The sequence below is a fragment of the Pavona decussata genome, unplaced genomic scaffold (assembly GCF_977016875.1).
Source record: "Pavona decussata unplaced genomic scaffold, jaPavDecu1.1 SCAFFOLD_156, whole genome shotgun sequence".
NCBI lineage: Eukaryota > Metazoa > Cnidaria > Anthozoa > Scleractinia > Agariciidae > Pavona > Pavona decussata.
Genome location: NW_028145568.1, coordinates 4370599 through 4387513, shown reverse-complemented (window position 1 = coordinate 4387513; position 16915 = coordinate 4370599). Strand labels below are relative to the sequence as shown.

The window sequence follows — 16915 nt, the reverse complement described above, 5'->3', positions numbered from 1 at the left end:
GATGGGTTTTCAAGTGTTGCTGGAGGATAAGTCCAATGCTTTTGTGTAAAGTCTCCTTCTCCTGGATAAAAGATGTTCACATATCCCAAGCCAAAATTTTGACCGAAAGTGAATCTGAAATCTGCGTTTGGTGAAATTTGAAATTCTGCACAGATTCTCTTGTATGAAGGAATGTCGAATTTGTTTTCAGTTTGACTGAATGTGGGATCACCTGGGAGAGCAGATTTACTTTTAATTCCTCCCATTTCGAAGAGAATCCTTCTTGTTGTGAAATAAATGTGGAAAAGAAGAAAGGATTTGATTTGAGGTGGGAGTGAATTGACGAGATTTCTGGAAATGCCTGATGCTGTTGTTGCGCACCAAAAGGCAAAGTTGAGTTGTTGCGGCCAATGGTCCATGTTTGGTTGATTCAGCCATTTTCTTGATTCTTTTGCTGTTTTGTGGGTGATCTTTGTTTTCGTAAAAATTTCTCGGAATTTTGTTGTGAAGCTTTCGTTGGGTTTGACAAAAATTTTGATTGGTTGGTTAAGGATTTCCCCAAAAGATTCGGGGATTTTGTCTGAAAATGGAACAGCTGGAACTGGATTTGAAGGATTTGAATTGAGGATTAGCTCGATTGGAAAGCCTCCAAATCCAAGAGCTTTCTTCATTTCAACAGACCAATCTTTGGGGTTGGGTGAAACAATTTGCCAATGTTGACCGGGAACAATAACCAAATTTATTTGAGCTGTTGCGTGTGTTTTGTCGGTCATATCCACTTGTGCAACGAATTTGCTGAGGTCAGCGTTGGGAAATTTGGCTTTGAAGTTTCGCCACGCTTTTTCTTCTGCTTGTTCGGAAAGTCGTTTTGCTTCTTTTGGGTGGGAATCTATCCATTTTAACCAGTTTTCCATTTTTTATCTTTTGGAAAGAAAATGGTTGTTTTGAATGTTTTGACAAATTCAAATGATCACACGGTTTACTTTGATGAACCAATTGAAAAATTTGAGTTCATCAGGTTGATCAGTTGCTCTTTTTATAATTCTTGGTTTAATTTGAAAGAAAGAGGAGAAATCAGCATATTTGATGACAAAAACGTTAGTGCTGTCAATAGAATTTATCCTGGAAATTACACTCTTTACACAATCGGTAAAGATATAAAGAAAATACTTGAAAAAGAAAACATCAAAGTAAAACTTGATGACCAAAAAGGTCCAATTGTGATTGAAAATCCTCTTGGAAGAAAAGTTATTTTTGATCGTGACCTGACTCATCTTCTTGGTCTGATTGATATCAGTCAGGACGTTTCGCCAAAAGCCCAACGACGGCACACTCTGAAAAGTGGAGATACCATCATCAATCGTTTGGCTTCATTCAACAACCTCTTCATCAACTGCGATCTCGTTGATAAAAACGAAAATTTTTTCAATGAAAAACCTTCAAATGTTTTGGCGTGTTTTGACATCAAAGGAAGGCCTTTCGAAAGAGTTGAATATTCATCAAAACATAGCCCGTTTAGGAAAATAGCAGGTGGGAAAAAAATTATCGATTCTTTGCGAATCACAGTGACGGAAGAAACTGGTGAGGTCATCGATTTTAATGGGCTTCCGTTCAGATTTGAATTTGAAATTATTTGAGATCTTTTAATAAAATGAGTGAACAAAATATTATTCCAAGTGCTTTTCAACTTTATCCTGTGAACGAAGTTGGCGCTGAATTCAGATTGAAAAAGATTTGTGATTGTCAAAAACAACTCGAAGACGAAATTTCTCATTACAAACGAGTCAGCAAGAAATACAAGAGAGCAAAATCAGTCGCTTCGAAAATAACATCCGTTTCAGTTTTTTTGACAACCGTGTTGGCATCAAGCAGTGTTGGAACTTCATTGAGTGGAATCGGGATTGCTGTCGGAGTTCCTTTGAGTTTGACTGCATTAATTACGACACTCGTTTCATCGGCTTCAATGGCCGGAAGTCAAAATTGCGAGAGAAAAGTGCGAAAACATGAAAAGACTATTTCTCTCGCTGAATCTTCGCTTTTGCCAATGAGTCGATTGATTTCAAAAGCTTTGAAGGATGGATTCATTTCTGATAGTGAGTTTGACTCGATTTTGCGAGAGATTGAAAAATATTTTTCGATGAAAGAGCGTCTTCGAAATAAACAAAGGAAGGATTCAACAGTCAAAAGCGAACCGACGAAGCAAGTTGATGTTGATGCCTTGAAAGAGGAGATTAAAAAAAATATATCAAAAAAAACTCGGATCCCTTCTCGACGTAGCGAGTTAAGAGTTGAATTTGAGAAGAGATCGGGTGGTTTTTCGTTGTTTATTTCAAGAGATAAAACAATTCTGTGAAATAATTTCACTTTCTCGGAAATTAGTATGCAACAGAGGCTTTCCCGTTTAGAACTTCCTGTACTTCCTGTTTTTCAAAGTCAAGGTAGTTGCCATGGACATTGGACTTTGGTGCTATTTTCGAAAATGACCTAACTGTCACATGACTTTTTTCAGCCAATAATAAATCATACACGTGATTGATATAAATCATACACGTAAGTGATTCTTGCCAAGCTAAAAAAGTATGGACAACAGTCAGATGCTTCAAGACGTTTATCAGAGCTTTGCCAATCTTGGAGAGAAATATCCGAGAAATCGAATCTGTAAAAATGCAAGATCAAGCAAAATGTCATGAAGCAATCCATTCCAAAGAAAGAAGAAAGAAAAAAGAAGCTTTACCAAGTTCATGGGCATGAAACATTTGGGGATGTCTTGAAGGCTTCATTGATGAAACGGCAAACAACGGAGAAGAACTTTTGATAAACCTACCCGAAGCGACTGCACGAACTCTTTGAGGAATATTCAAGACTTTGTTGTGCAGTTCCAATCCGTTTTATGTCAAGCATGAAGAAGATGCAACCTTTTGGGAAACGGCGTTTCCCGACATCAAACAAGAATATTAATAAGATTAGTGATATTTGCATTTTGGGAAACGGCGTTTCCCGACAAGCATATTAATTATGTTAGCGAAATTTGCATTTTGGGAAACGGCGTTTCCCGACAAGCATATTAATTATGTTAGCGAAATTTGCATTTTGGGAAACGGCGTTTCCCGACAAGCATATTAATAAGATAAGTGAAATTTACATTTTGGGAAACGCTGTTTCCCAACACATATTTTTGTAATGACCGAGCAGCAATGACAAATAAACAGCAGCCATAAATGTTGACAATAAAACATTGTACCATTTTTATTGAGCAAAGCTGAACAAACTGTCAATCTAAAGTCGCTTTGTGTAGGAGCTTAAAAAAGCTTTTGGATTTCCTTCCAAAGGTAAAAAATTGAGAAAGTTTGTTTTTGAATCTTCAAATGAAAGGCTTGAGTTCAACACAAGAAAGGAAGCCTTGGAGAAACTGAAAATATCGGCTAATAGAGTTGCTGATGCTATTAAAAATGGGGGAATAGTTATAGAGGGAGTTAAGTATGATTTCAAAAGAGAGTGATTTTCAGAGAAATTCTGTGAAAATCAAAATTTCAGTTAATTTTTTATCCCATAATTTTCCATGAATTTTTCCAAATATTCTTTAACTTTTTCAGGATTGTTATATTGTATTTCATCGAGTTCTTTCTCTTGTTGAACTGTCAGAATATCTTCGTAGTTTTTTCTTATCATTTCAATAACTTCTTGGTTTTCTCTGCAAATTTGAACCAATTCAAGCCATCTCTTTTTTCCCATTGGTTTTTCAGATTTTCTTGATTTTCTTTGCCTTTCTGAATTTTGCATTTTATTTGAAATTTTTTTTGGAATTTTTTTTTTTGAATTTTGCATTTACCAGAATTTTTTACGCAAAATCAAGGGAGACTTGATTTGGACCACTTTTTTTGAAAAAAGTGGTCGGATTTTTTATTTTATTTTTATTTTTTTGGATTTTTTATGCTGATTTTTTTAGTGTAAGAAAGTATTTTGATTTTGGGTGGGATTGTGATTTTTTTTATGCTTAACTGAGGATAGTTTGAGAATGTCCCAAGTTTCTCTTTATCTATCTACTTCACTCCTTTAGTTCCTCCCTTCCTTTTCCCATTCCTTCCTTCCTTCCTCCTTTCCTTTCTCCCCCTACCCTACCTTGCTTCCTTCCTCCCTCCCTCACTTCCTTCCTCCATTCGATTCCCTCTGCCCTTCCTTTCTTCCTTCCTTCCTTCCTTCCTTCCTTCCTTCCTTCCTTCCTTCCTCCCTCCCTCCCTCCCTTCCTTCCTTCCTTCCTTCCTTCCTTCCTTCCTTTCTTCTTCCTAACGTACCTTCTAATCTCCCGCCTTTCCCTCCTCCCTTTCTTCTTTCGTATACCTGCCTCCCACTCCCAGCTTGCCTATCTGCCTTCCTCAATTCTTTCTTTCTTTCCTTTTTTTTTCCCTTTCTTCCTTTAGCTTTAGGAAAAAAAATAACTGTGTTCAATATTTAGTTGTCATCTCCTTATTTCTCTCTATATTCCAGCACACACAAACAGAACATTTCAGAAGCAGTTACAATTTGGGTACTTCCTATAGTTGATATTCAACCACGAGCGGTCACCAAGCGTGTTGGTAAGTTTAAGTCAGACAATAAAAAAAGTTGCCTAGTTCTTATTTTTATCTTACTTTTTTTTCTGTAAACAAAGAGACCCTGGCCAGCTATAAATAAAAACAACCTGGTAACCCTAAACCCTCTCCTTTCCTCGCGACACTAATCATATTTAATGATTTGCTCGTGTCCTGCGCGGTTTTGAATGGAAAGGCTTTTCCCCTCTTGTACTTAAGTCCGTTTATATGCCTGGGAAGGAAACAAAGAGACGACTGTATCGAATTCAAAAGCCCGCACTTCACTTCTGTCGTCAGAAGGTTATTATAGCATTAATTATTTCACTGTACTGCAGGTGACCAGGCAACGTTTAACTGCAACGTCATAAGCGGCTTTAGGGAAAATGCTTCAGTGTCTTTAGTAGAAGTTACAAACGCAGCATCTAAGGTGTCCTACCAAAAAATGAGCTTCACAACAAGACCCTTGCAAATTCCTGATGGAGGGAAGAGTCATATCAGAAATTTTGTTTGTGAGATGAGCTATCGACATTTGTGGGTCAGAAGCGACGTTGCAGAGTTGATCGTTATCAGGCCAGGTAAGACCAAAGGTGGTGAGTAAAACTTACAATTAGAGCGGTTTTCAATTTCGTGTCGAAATCAATTTGTGTTTTCTTTAGTTTTGCTTCACTACGCTCTGTTATTCAGGTTAGAAAAACTTGCACACTTTCTCGATCAGTGAAAAGCAAAAGCAAAACCAATCATGACTTGCTCGCAGGCGTCTTCCCCCGTTTGGCGTCGGTTAATTTAGTTTGCTTATTAAAGTTATTATTCGTTCATTGTGTTGTTTACGTCTGCTTTGACTGATGCGCATGCCCTCAAATGAAAACCGCTCTAATGCGCATGTTAGGCCTAAGTGATGCGTCCAGTTTCAGTCTCGTCCAATACATGTCAACCTTATAAATTAAAATCGAGTCTGCACTCTCTTCGGCTTTTATGCCATTTACCTCTCAAAGTATTGTGCGCCAAGTGTTGTTTGTCGAGTTATTGTCAGGATTGATTTACTGCCAAGTTTTCTCTTTTCTTGGGATTTAGAAACTCATTAGACACCACCACACTCGCCTAGTTCTCCAATCAGTGCATGTGGAAGTTCTACGTAGAGCTATTCAGCTTTAACTTAAACTAACTTATGTTCCAGTGATTTTGATGGCAAATGTTTACGCCATGCTTAAGGAAGGTTGATGAACCACCTGGGCCAATGAAAATGATATATTTGATGAATCATATTTCATAACTTAGTTGGCTGACCCAAAATGCCTAAGCAACAAAAAATTCGCTGAGTACGTACAGTCATTAACTTAGCTTCACCCGTTATGCTCAGTACTCCTCTATGAAGTGGGACACAGCAACCTGAACAGATGTTGCGCTGTGGCCAACTGAACTGTCCTACCAAGCATTCGCATCCTCCACCCCTTACCCACACTCGAGGAACACCTTCCTTACAGCAAAGCCCCGATAACTCACTGAAAAACGCAGCACTTCTCTGGCGCATGCCCGCCCGCTTACCATCCCTCATATTATTCAAGTTTCCTCTTGTAGCCTCCTCCATCCTCTCTTCCCATGGCGTTGTCAGCGCCCTCAAGCAACAGCACTTTTGTTTCAATCAGCACCAGATTCCATCTCACTAAGAGATCACTCCCTCGTCTGAAAGAGTCTCCTGGATTAGAATTCCCATCTTCCTTTCATGGCTTTCCATCCCTCTCTTCTTCCTTCACCGTAAAGCTGTCTTCACTTTGTGCCTTGCCTAATAGAAACGAACAAATGAAAGTCTGTATTTCATGGGCTGTCCTCTTTATTTTCAGTTTACCATGCACGTTTATCCTTTTTAACACAGATGCCCCAAAGTGCCCGAAAGAAACGTTGGATGGTGTGTCATGGGCAGTTACTGCTGGAGGAGGAACTGATGTAGAACCGTGTCCAAACGGAGCGAGTGGTAAGTGGAAGAAAACGGTGTGAAAAGTAGGCAGCCGAAAGCCCCGCGATGGACTATCATCCCTCCACAGAGAAAGGGGCACAGGGTGAAGAAATACTCCTAACTTTTTTCATTTCTACAGAAACTGGGTTATGCTTTATAGGGTCAAGTGTGACCTTATGTTTTTATGGAAACACAAACTACAAAATGGCAAATGTTAAAGTTATAGGAGAAAGAACCGTCCAGGCAAACGATCGTTTTAAAACTTCATCCAAAGTCTCATGTCATCCCATCGCATGGGTAAATGTAACACCAACGCGAAGCTGTTCTGTTCAATTTTTGATACAGTTCTTAACTGGTATGCACATCTGTGTATATTTACGCCCAGTGAAAATATCACGATGCAATTTTTCTTTGACCGACAGTTTAAGCTCACCGTGACCTTTTCTACAGCAACTGCGACAACAATAATAATAGCAATGATAGCAACAGCCCTAACCCTAACGACATTCATTTATACAAATAAAGACAAAGGGCGTCTAAAAGTTAGTGACTTCCATTCTCCCCTTTCTATCGTAGGAACTGCTTTGCGAAAATGCTCCAAGAAAGGAACATGGGAAAATGCCAACTTCACAGGTTGTAAATCTGCTATATTTTACGAGCTGGGTGACGTGGTAAGTTAATCACACTAACGTGTCTGGTTTTTGATGCACGTGCACGTAACAAGTATATCCTCCATTGTTGACTAAACAAGCGAACCTGTATGTACCTCTTTCTACTGTGTTTGGGTAGCTGTTACTGTTGAAATCTGCCATTCGTTGTAAGAGCACTTCGACATTCAGGTTTATATCTCGTAAACGCCTACCCAGGAGAACATGACGGCTTACGAAAATAATGATTTTACAACCACTTATTTTAATGGAATATCGAAACTATGGTCGCTACAGAAAGATCCTCTCTCCCAAATAGTTCCTAGGAGAGTTTTGTTGTATTCGAACTTGAATCGTGACGCTGTTGCACTGATACCTTTTTTCAGCAAACTCCACCAGCGTGCTTTCTCATTATTCTCATGCACTTCGGATGTTTTTCATTTAGATGGATGCAATTATGGAAGGTTTTCCGTCAGACCTCAAGCCTCAACAAGTTCTTTCACAATTGGCAAACGCCTCCCAGCCAATAACGAACAGTTCTGTAAGGCCGCGGCAGATCTACGGAGGAGACTTGGTTGGGGCAGTGGATATACTCGTTAAAATGGCTGAGTATAATGGTAATCAGGGCAACGTGAGCTCAACCAAAGATTTGGAAAGTTTCGCACAAGTGGCCAGCAATTTATTGGAATCAACAAATAGCAGAACGTGGAATGACCTGAACGACGTAAGGTCTTATCCCATATCTTTATACCTTTCATCCGTGGTTCTAATATATGATATTGCATTTATTCACTATCATTAATGTATGGTTCTCAAGAAGCCCATTCAAAATAACCTGAATCACTGAGCAATTTCTAACTTTAATATGTAAGGGTTCTAAGGCGCCAAAGTGTATTTTCCCATGTATCCACCCCCTTATATCATTATGGAGTTTAGTGGTCTAAAAATGTCAGCGTTTTTGCATGTCTCATTTTCAGGTTGGTCAAGGTCGAATCTTAGTTAAAGCTATGGATGAGTATGGGATGGGAGTCGCTGCCACATTTAATGAATCAACACAGTCAAAAGTTGTGAAAACAAAGAACCTTATGATGAGGGTTGAGCGAGTTGGTCAGGACATCATGGTAAGAATTAATAATATTTTTTCTCTTCAACAAAGGATGCACTTAAACGTCCAAATGTCCCCAAGAGAAAATCAGAACATATCACAATGTTTTAAGGTTGACTTTCCTTTTTCCTTCTCTTTTCAGTTGAGGGATGAACGGCTGAAGATTGCATTTGAGCAAAGTTTCATCTCTTTACCTTCGCAAGTGTTTAGTTCAGCCCATAATTCTCGTGTGGTTACCATGATTTATCTGACGTTAAACGATGTTTTAGCGCTTAGAAAGGAAAAAGAGGATGAAGGTTCTCAGACTCGATCGGCCAGTACCACCGTCGTGTCTTCAACGGTTTACCCCAAGCCTCCGGGCATTCTCAGCATACCCGTCAGGATTGTGTTACACAACAGAGAGGTGTGTGATTTGACCTTCTTTCTGCTCTCCATTACATATCTCAGATATCTATATAGACTGAAAAGCAATCAAGTCACTCACTTCCATACTCAAGCCTACAGATGTCAGATATTTACTTCCTGCCTGTAAACTGATGAATTAGAAGTTACCATAGTTAACAAAGGGCAATGGTTATGAATCTTGACAAACTTCTTTGTTGTAGGTTTTTGTTAGCGTTTTTGGCCTTGACCGTGCACAAACCACAATAAATTTTTGAAATACGTTGGAGCAACTGACCAATAGAAACGTTCCTGTTAAGATATTCAACTGTAGTGTGAACGCTGAAATGAGGGATTGTGCACGGTCCCGGCCCTTCCAACATAAATTGCAGCACCATTGTTTTCATTGTAAGGTTTCATAACCATTCCCTCAATGAACTATGAATTTACTGAGCAATACATCCATGCTCGGAAGTCAAATATCACGAACGAATGTCAACTTCACAAAACAAGGCGAAAACGCATGAGAGTATATTACTACTTATGACAATATGATATTCTTGGAACATCATAATGAGCACATGGTATCTGTGATAGAAAATTAACCAATGCTGAGGAAAATATTTAAAGACTCTCGTGATTTCAGACGGAAAAGAGCTATACTGTGAATGTCGAAGGTAGAACATCTTGACAAATAAGAATCGCGTTTGACCTGTCAACATTATATACAATCTGTGCTATAAATTTATGTTTCTTGTTGTTGGCTTTAGTATTTTAAGACTGAAGATGTGTTTCTTAGAGGTTTAAAATAAATCTTTGGCTTTAAATAGGGACCCACTAAATTGTAATTCTCATTTGTTATGTCAAGGTGAGCATTCATTCCAACGTTTCTTTGGAACCAAAGTGTGTATTTTGGCGGCCAGGAGAATCCGCTGTATGGAATACGAGCGGCTGTACTCTTGTCCCCAGTGCATCCAACGGAACCTCGACAACATGCGAATGTGATCACCTGACCATCTTTGCAGCACTCATGGACCCATTTGCTTCGCCTGTAAGTTAATGGGAAGACAGTCCTGCCATTTCTGCTTAACCAGATTGGTGCTGGATTTCCTTTGTATAGCGTTTGTTCTTTTGGGTTAAATATAATTTAAACAAGGGAGAATTCACTTGGGAAAAAACGGAAGGATGTTTAGGGTTCTCATTCTTAAAGTATAATCAACTTTAGCACTAGGAACTAAAACGTTTGCAACAGACCTCGACATGGGCCGTGTTTTATCCTTGGTTCAATTCTTATTTTCCTTTGTTTTATTCTCATTATCCTACACAACCTGAGGAGAACACAAATTGAAAACAAAAAAAGATAGATTTGAACCACAAGATAATTATGGCGCTGAGAATTGGTCACTTGACGTTTATAAGGGTAAAACATGCAAATAGTTACGTCACAATTTGCAAAATTCCACCATGTTGCAAGATGCTGGAATACTGTAAAATTTACACCTAGTTTTAATATTTAATTAATATGGTTTCTGTAAAATCACCAAGTCATGCGAACTTACAGTTTACAAACCAACTGTTCGCTAACCAATGAATGACCACTGCTTTTTTTAAATATTAACTTTAAGCAAACCTTTTTATCATTTACAGAGAACTCAAAACCACCAGAAAGCCCTGCAAATCATCTCAACAGTTGGTTGTTATATTTCACTAATAGCAGTTGTTATTACCATCGTCGTTACTCTTTCCTTCTGGAAAGTCCTAAAAAGTCCAAGGTCTAAAGTGTTGCTTAACCTGTGCATTGCGATCGCGTTTTCTTGTGCACTTGCTATATTTGAAGAGATAGCAAGAAACGAGGTATGCATGGTCTTTTTATTTTGCCTTAAGGACGGTGCCTACTAATACCAAAGTATTTTTGTGCGGTTTATGACTGTGCGGGAAAAGCAGATCTTTGCAAGACCCATTGGAATCCAAAAAGAAAATTGGGGGTAACCACGCATTTTTCAGAGATAATTAAACATTAATATCTCTAAAAAGCTCCAAAATATAAAGCAACGTGTGGGATTTTTTCCTAAATTGAAGCTTAATTATCTCTAAAAAAATTCATGGTTGCCCCCAATTTTCTTTTGAGATACCAAAAGCGTTTGGTAAGTTCTGCTTTTTCCGTATAGTTTTAAACCGCGCAAAAATATTTCTGTATGAGTGGGCACCACCCATAGGAAACCCTAGTATCTTGCGATGCGCAGAACATATGCGCAGTAACAATAGTAGGCACCGTCCTTAAATGGGGCGGTAACTTATGAACTGACTCACAAGTTAAAAGCGGTTATTATGTTCTGATATTTATGCTGGCCAGTAAAAATGATTGCGACCTATTGAAATAAGACGCAAATCCATTCATTTTAGTAATTTGACCAATCATGATTACAGGTACTCAAATAACTTTTTTTTGGCTTTATCTGTGACTCAGATTGGGTGTCCTGTGGTAGCGGTCTTACTGCATTACTTCCTACTGGCCTTGTTTTGTTGGATGCTGTGTGAAGGCGTGCTACATTACATCTTAATTGTGAAAGTGTTTGGAGGTGGAGCCGAAGACAAAGTCAAGTACTTTTACATGTTTGGATGGGGTAGGTGTGCTGTTTGCTACTTTCGCTGGCCATTAAGCTAAGGAAATTTTTAATGGCGATCCGTGAGCAGGAAATTGATGGTTTGCATGTGACGTCATGGCGGCCATGTTGGTGGACAGGAACAATAAGATTTTTCTCCTCTGAGAGTTAACTTCCATTTTATATACAATTTATGTGAGCACAAATTTTCTTTTGTTTTGTCCACCAACATGGCGGCAGTGCAAACCACCTACAGGCGTTAGAAGGAGCCTGGTATGCTCCACCTTCTTTGCATTTTGAGGAACAAAAGTACTCTAAGGGAGTTGAACCAAGGGTAAAACATCAGGAAAGCAAAGCTGGTCGAAGAACGAAAACACCCAGATATTCCTTGCTCGGCAGAGGACACCCAGGGCGCCCGTTGCATGATTTTTACAATCATGTACATAGCTAACATAGCAAATCGTTGTGACGGCCGGAGCGAAAACAAGTGCGGGCAGACATTGATGCTTATGGGTAATGTTAATCTTTTCTATTATCGTGATTTTTTGTAGGTTTTCCAGCCATAGTAGTTACCATTTCGCTGGCTGTTACTCAAGCACAAGGTTACGGTAACAAAGAAACTTGCTGGCTTGATGTCGAAAGTGGACTCATTTGGACGTTTATTGGGCCAGCACTATTTGTTATTTTGGTCAGTTTTTTCTTCTGAATTTGTATGTTATTTTCATCCCTTACCAGATCCCCATCAAACGTTCCCTCCCCTTCCAGATAATTAAGTAAGAAGACAAATAATAACGTTAACCCAAACAATGAAACATAAAATTGAATGTTTTCAAATAATTAGAGAGAGAGATTGTAAATTATGTGTCATTGAAAAGTTTTAAAACTATATGTTAACAAATTATTTGAAATAAGTTATCTAAAGCTAGTAAATAGGATTTAATGTTATTTTTCTCATATTTATATACGTTTTTCTTTTTCTTTTTTTTTCTTTTATCGAGTTACTTATTATATGTAATCTATTTTTAAGAAAAGTTTGTGTGATGTCTCATGACTTTACCGACTAGATGTAGATGTTACGCACTTTCTTAAATTAGTACAACTTTTATCTTTAATTTAAAGTATAACTTGTCAAAACGACGACTGGCTGACTGACTGACTGACTGACTGCCAGAACAATTGAATTATTAAATTGCTTTTTGTACAGGTAAATACGGTGATATTTGTCTTGGTGATTCGTCAAATGATGACGACAAGATACATGCAAGACAAAACGCAGATTGGAAAAGTAAGAGCTGGATTCAAGGCCTCTGCGGTCGTCCTTCCCTTGCTTGGAATCACGTGGCTGTTTGGTCTCCTAAGCTTCAATTCACAAACCATCGCCTTCCAGTACATTTTTGCCATCTGTAATTCTCTTCAGGGGTTGCTGATCTTCATATTTCATTGCGCTTTTAACAAACAGGTAGGAGGAACATTTAAAAGTGAAAATGTAAAAAAGAAAGCAAAAAGTTTTTTGAATCGTGAAATTTTAACTGTAGGTGAACAACTATTCTCCGAAAGTTCATATATTTGACCAACGTATGAAAGAAGTTATAAATGAGAAACTATCGCAGTTATGTAAAAAGGCAGCTATGGTTTAGAGAATGCCTTTAAATGCATGTTGTTACACTCATAAAATGTGAGTATTTAGTTAGAGAATCAGCAGCTATGGTTTAAAGAATGCCTTTAAATGAATGTTGTTATACTCATAAAATGTGAGTATTTAGTTAGAGAATCAGCAGCTATGGTTTAAAGAATGCCTTTAAATGCATGTTGTTATACTCATAAAATATGAGTGATTCAGTAGAGAATCATCATCAAGGACTGATTGTCTTTGTGATGATGTCTTCGTCAGAGAAGACCCCGAGAGATCGAAGACGACAGCGAGAAGAGCTGAGGAAGAAGTGCAGTTCCTAGACGAAAGAGTCGAGAAGCAGAATAAGGAACATGGCCACCATCTTTAGGCGATATTTAACCTTTATCTAGCCTTGAATACTACGTACCAATCATAATTTACTTCATGAATTTGGATGGCAAAAAGAAACAAAAATAGGTATCCAATAACTTTATGAGAGTCTTCACGGTGTTAAGCCTGATTGGTCATCACCGCAAGATGTTGGTGTAAAATATTTTGCGATGAATAACAGAAGTAGATATTCAGTACTGAAATTTGTTGTTCCATCGTCTTGAGCTAGACTGCGAGCAGTCTCTCTCTTCTCCTGAGTTAAAATACCTCCTCGTTCACTGTTCTAATATGCATAATTTTACCGTCGCTTTGCGCGAGTGATCTGAGGAAAAAAGTAGGACTGCTCCGCCGGAGTCTAGTCTTGAGCCAGTGCATTTAGAAATACTCGTAGGTTTTCGATTGATGTTATCTGGAACCTCCATCACCTTTGCCGCATTCCCCAATATGGTATTCAGAAGTTTCAATATTGCCTTTTTTCACCAGATAAGGGAATCAGTCAAGCTGAAAGAAGACAAGAGCAGCACAGGAGTTTCGTCGACTCCTAGAAGCAGCGTGAGAGTAAAATATCCTTATGATGAGTCGCGTAAGTGTATGTTACTGTTTTCTTAAATATGGTTCCTCCTAAAGGTAGGTTTTGGGGAATAATGACTATGCGGAAAAGGAGATCTTTGCAAGGGCAATTGGAATCCCAAAGAAAGATGGGATAACCAAGCATTTTTTTCAGATAATCAAGCAACAAGCTTAGCTTTTTCCAAATTACACCTTAATCATCTCTGAAAATTGCGTGGTTACTCCACCTTTCTCTCCGGATTCCAATGGCCAAAAAATATCTGCCTTTCCCGCATAGTCGTAAAAATACCAACAATTGCTTTGTATTGTAGTATGCACGGTTCTTATAAACCCGTATTTGTCGGATCATCCCGAGATGCGCAGAACCCTAACAAAAGGAGGACGCTCGCACACGATGGTTGGTTAAGAATGGTCGAGTGTTCTCTAATACTCTTCTGATAGAATGTGGTAACTGCAGTTTTGATGCTTAGCTTTATTTAGATATATCGGGTCCTCTATAACTCTGCGCGTATTCAAGTTATGACATTGAACTGTAAGGTTCCAAACTATTTTCATTGAGGTCTAGACTAGGTCTGCAACGTGAGCTGGTTTCGTCACAAGATGTGATTCTCGAACGGCTGGCACCTTGGAGTCACAATCACTGGATTTATTAAAATTCAAAACCACCCATAATCACCAAAATTGATTAAATAAATAAATAAATAAATAAATAAATAAATAAATAAATAAATAAATAAATAAATAAATAAATAAATAAATAAAATTGGCATTGATAAAAACGCCAAAGGTACCGTCAAATATGGATACCATGCTATTGGGAAATTTCTTGATCCATAACAATTCATACTAAATTGGAAAGACGCAAAGTTAAGATTTCAAAGGAAGTCCGATGGGAGCGCGTTTTTTTGTTTTTCACCTTTAATTTACTTTAATTTATTTGAAATCTTAATTCTAAACTTGTTTTTATTTTCAATTCTAGCACCGAAGAACCAAACAAACAGAGTTCAAACAGATTACGAAATGAACGGTTATGGTGACCAGCCAGACGCCAATTACACTGCCCCAAGTTTATCGACCACTCAAACGAATGGACAGCTACTGGAGGCAATTATAGGTCGAAGAGTGACACCAAAACAAAAGCATGACTTGCTATTTTCAGGAAGCGGTAAGTCTGGTTGGGCGTAATGGCTTTCCCACGCCCGCTAGCCTTTTTTACTTTTTGTCCTCATTCCTGCATCAACTGCTGAGTTATGAGAAGTTGTGAGCTGGCAAGCCACAAAGAAAACACAGAAACAAGAAAGCGTGGCATCGCCCCATTACCACGTTGAAATGTTTCGAGATTGGCCCTCTAGTATGGGGGTACATTTAATACTACTACTGCTGCAAGCAACATTAACATTTTAGCTCGTTTGGATGTTACTTGCCGTCAAAACGTTCTACAAATGGCCTCTCGAACATCAAATGCCGGTTTCTTGCAGTAATGTTTGCAATAAATACATATCACATATACTGCAAAGACTGGGGACTAGAAATTGGGCCATATAAGTAAAAATAGAGCTTTCGTACCACACAGTACCGTCTCTACTCAGTCTTCTAGAACACTAGAAACATTCAACTTACAAAGTAACTATTGAGACCCAGCTATCAATCATTCCAAAAGTTGAATACGTGGAATAATGAAAGAAAGGTGACAAAATATTACCGGTGCACTACGATTCTGTCACTTCACCTGCTTCAGGTGTATGTTGATATAAACGCTGTTACTCGTATCAATCTTATGTCACTACTTAGTTAGCTTGCATTCAACTTTCTAAATAATAATTAATCATTTAGGTGTTTTATTTATTCATTTATTTTCCAATTTAATTATTTTTCTCTTTGTTTAATGAATCATTTCCATTTTGTGCTGTTAATTTTCTGTTCCTTTTGAGCGTGTAAACAACTATCAATGCTACCCACCTCGAATAGCCCTTGCTAATTGTGGGTATCCAATATTGCAATTGGTCTTCTCTTATAATAAATTGTTGTTGTTGTTCAGAAGGCCTCCAAGAAAACTGCACAGAAACACAAGCAAATGGATCAACACGAGGAGGAACTTCCGAGAGGCGAAAGACAGGTGCCGAACGTACAAGCTCAGTGAATGGGATACCGAATCACATCTTTGACGAGACACCCGATGATTATGATCGTATTTATGAAGCAATAATCCACGAAACAGGAAAAGCTCGTCTCACTCCGGCATCTTCCGAGTGCCATTCTGTGATGGAGTCTTTTGAGGTTGCCATTATATTTGGTTCTGAAGACAACCCGGAGAATGTTAGCTGTGCTTTTAAGGAAGGAAGGCTTGAGGAAGCCCGCCGTCGAGTGGCTGAGACGAAACGCCTTCGCGCACAAAGGGAACGGCACGTTGTTCAAGGGAGCAGGTATTTTACTTAATCTGGTATTGTGCCAATGATGATATCTTCACCGGGTAGTGGGAGACTTACCGTTCACGACTGTATAAGTATTTGCGTAAACGCCACGAAAATAGGTGATTTTTTCAAACAAATATCTGGGAAATATTTGATGTGGTTGCTTGGTGCTCATTGACTTCGACGTCACCATGTCAATCAATTTTTAACAGGTCGTTTTTTCAGAAAACTTGAGAATTATAATACTTTTCTTACATTAATTTTTGTGTTCGTAGCCCATATCAGTGTTCTTTTGGCGGTTTTGATTAGTTTTCGTTCAATTTTAGCACTTTCCTGGAGTTTGGAAAATCCGGAAATCTAAGATGGCCACCATTTGGCAATTATGACGTATTTCCACGTAATATGACGTCATCATTTCTCCTTGCTTACTTCAAAGGGAACTTCTGTGGACGTATTATTTATACTCCAAGTGTCATTGTCATAATAGTCGCGGATTTCAGTCTGACCGTCACCTCAGCTTCATCTTCTAGTTTTAGGCTTAGAAAATTTGTAAATACTTTACAGGTTTTAGTTTTAAATTGCTGTTTCGTTTTTATGAAATAGATGTTATGTACACGATGAAATTCTCGGAAAAAATTTCCGAGCCAGCAGGGATCGAACCCACGACATTCCAGTTACTAGTCTGGATGCTCTAACCA

At 38.4% G+C, this 16915-nt stretch overlaps 1 protein-coding gene across 4 annotated transcripts in view; it reads left to right on the top strand.

Annotated features, from left to right (window-relative positions):
- The window catches only part of LOC146465427 (uncharacterized), a 44507-nt gene that overhangs the window by 26447 nt on the left and 1145 nt on the right, over positions 1–16915 (top strand). For 3 of the 4 annotated variants that reach the window (XM_085128752.1, XM_085128751.1, XM_085128750.1), the window contains 16 exons: positions 4465–4553; positions 4883–5122; positions 6418–6516; positions 7075–7169; positions 7591–7869; positions 8123–8266; positions 8393–8653; positions 9500–9682; positions 10279–10485; positions 11099–11255; positions 11786–11922; positions 12439–12693; positions 13720–13819; positions 14786–14971; positions 15494–15544; positions 15845–16229. In XM_085128752.1, coding sequence (XP_084984878.1) covers positions 4465–4553; positions 4883–5122; positions 6418–6516; positions 7075–7169; positions 7591–7869; positions 8123–8266; positions 8393–8653; positions 9500–9682; positions 10279–10485; positions 11099–11255; positions 11786–11922; positions 12439–12693; positions 13720–13819; positions 14786–14971; positions 15494–15544; positions 15845–16229 — 2868 coding nt within the window. The remainder of the gene's footprint in view (positions 1–4464; positions 4554–4882; positions 5123–6417; positions 6517–7074; positions 7170–7590; positions 7870–8122; positions 8267–8392; positions 8654–9499; positions 9683–10278; positions 10486–11098; positions 11256–11785; positions 11923–12438; positions 12694–13719; positions 13820–14785; positions 14972–15493; positions 15545–15844; positions 16230–16915) is intronic. The other variant, XM_085128753.1, reaches the window with a different exon arrangement.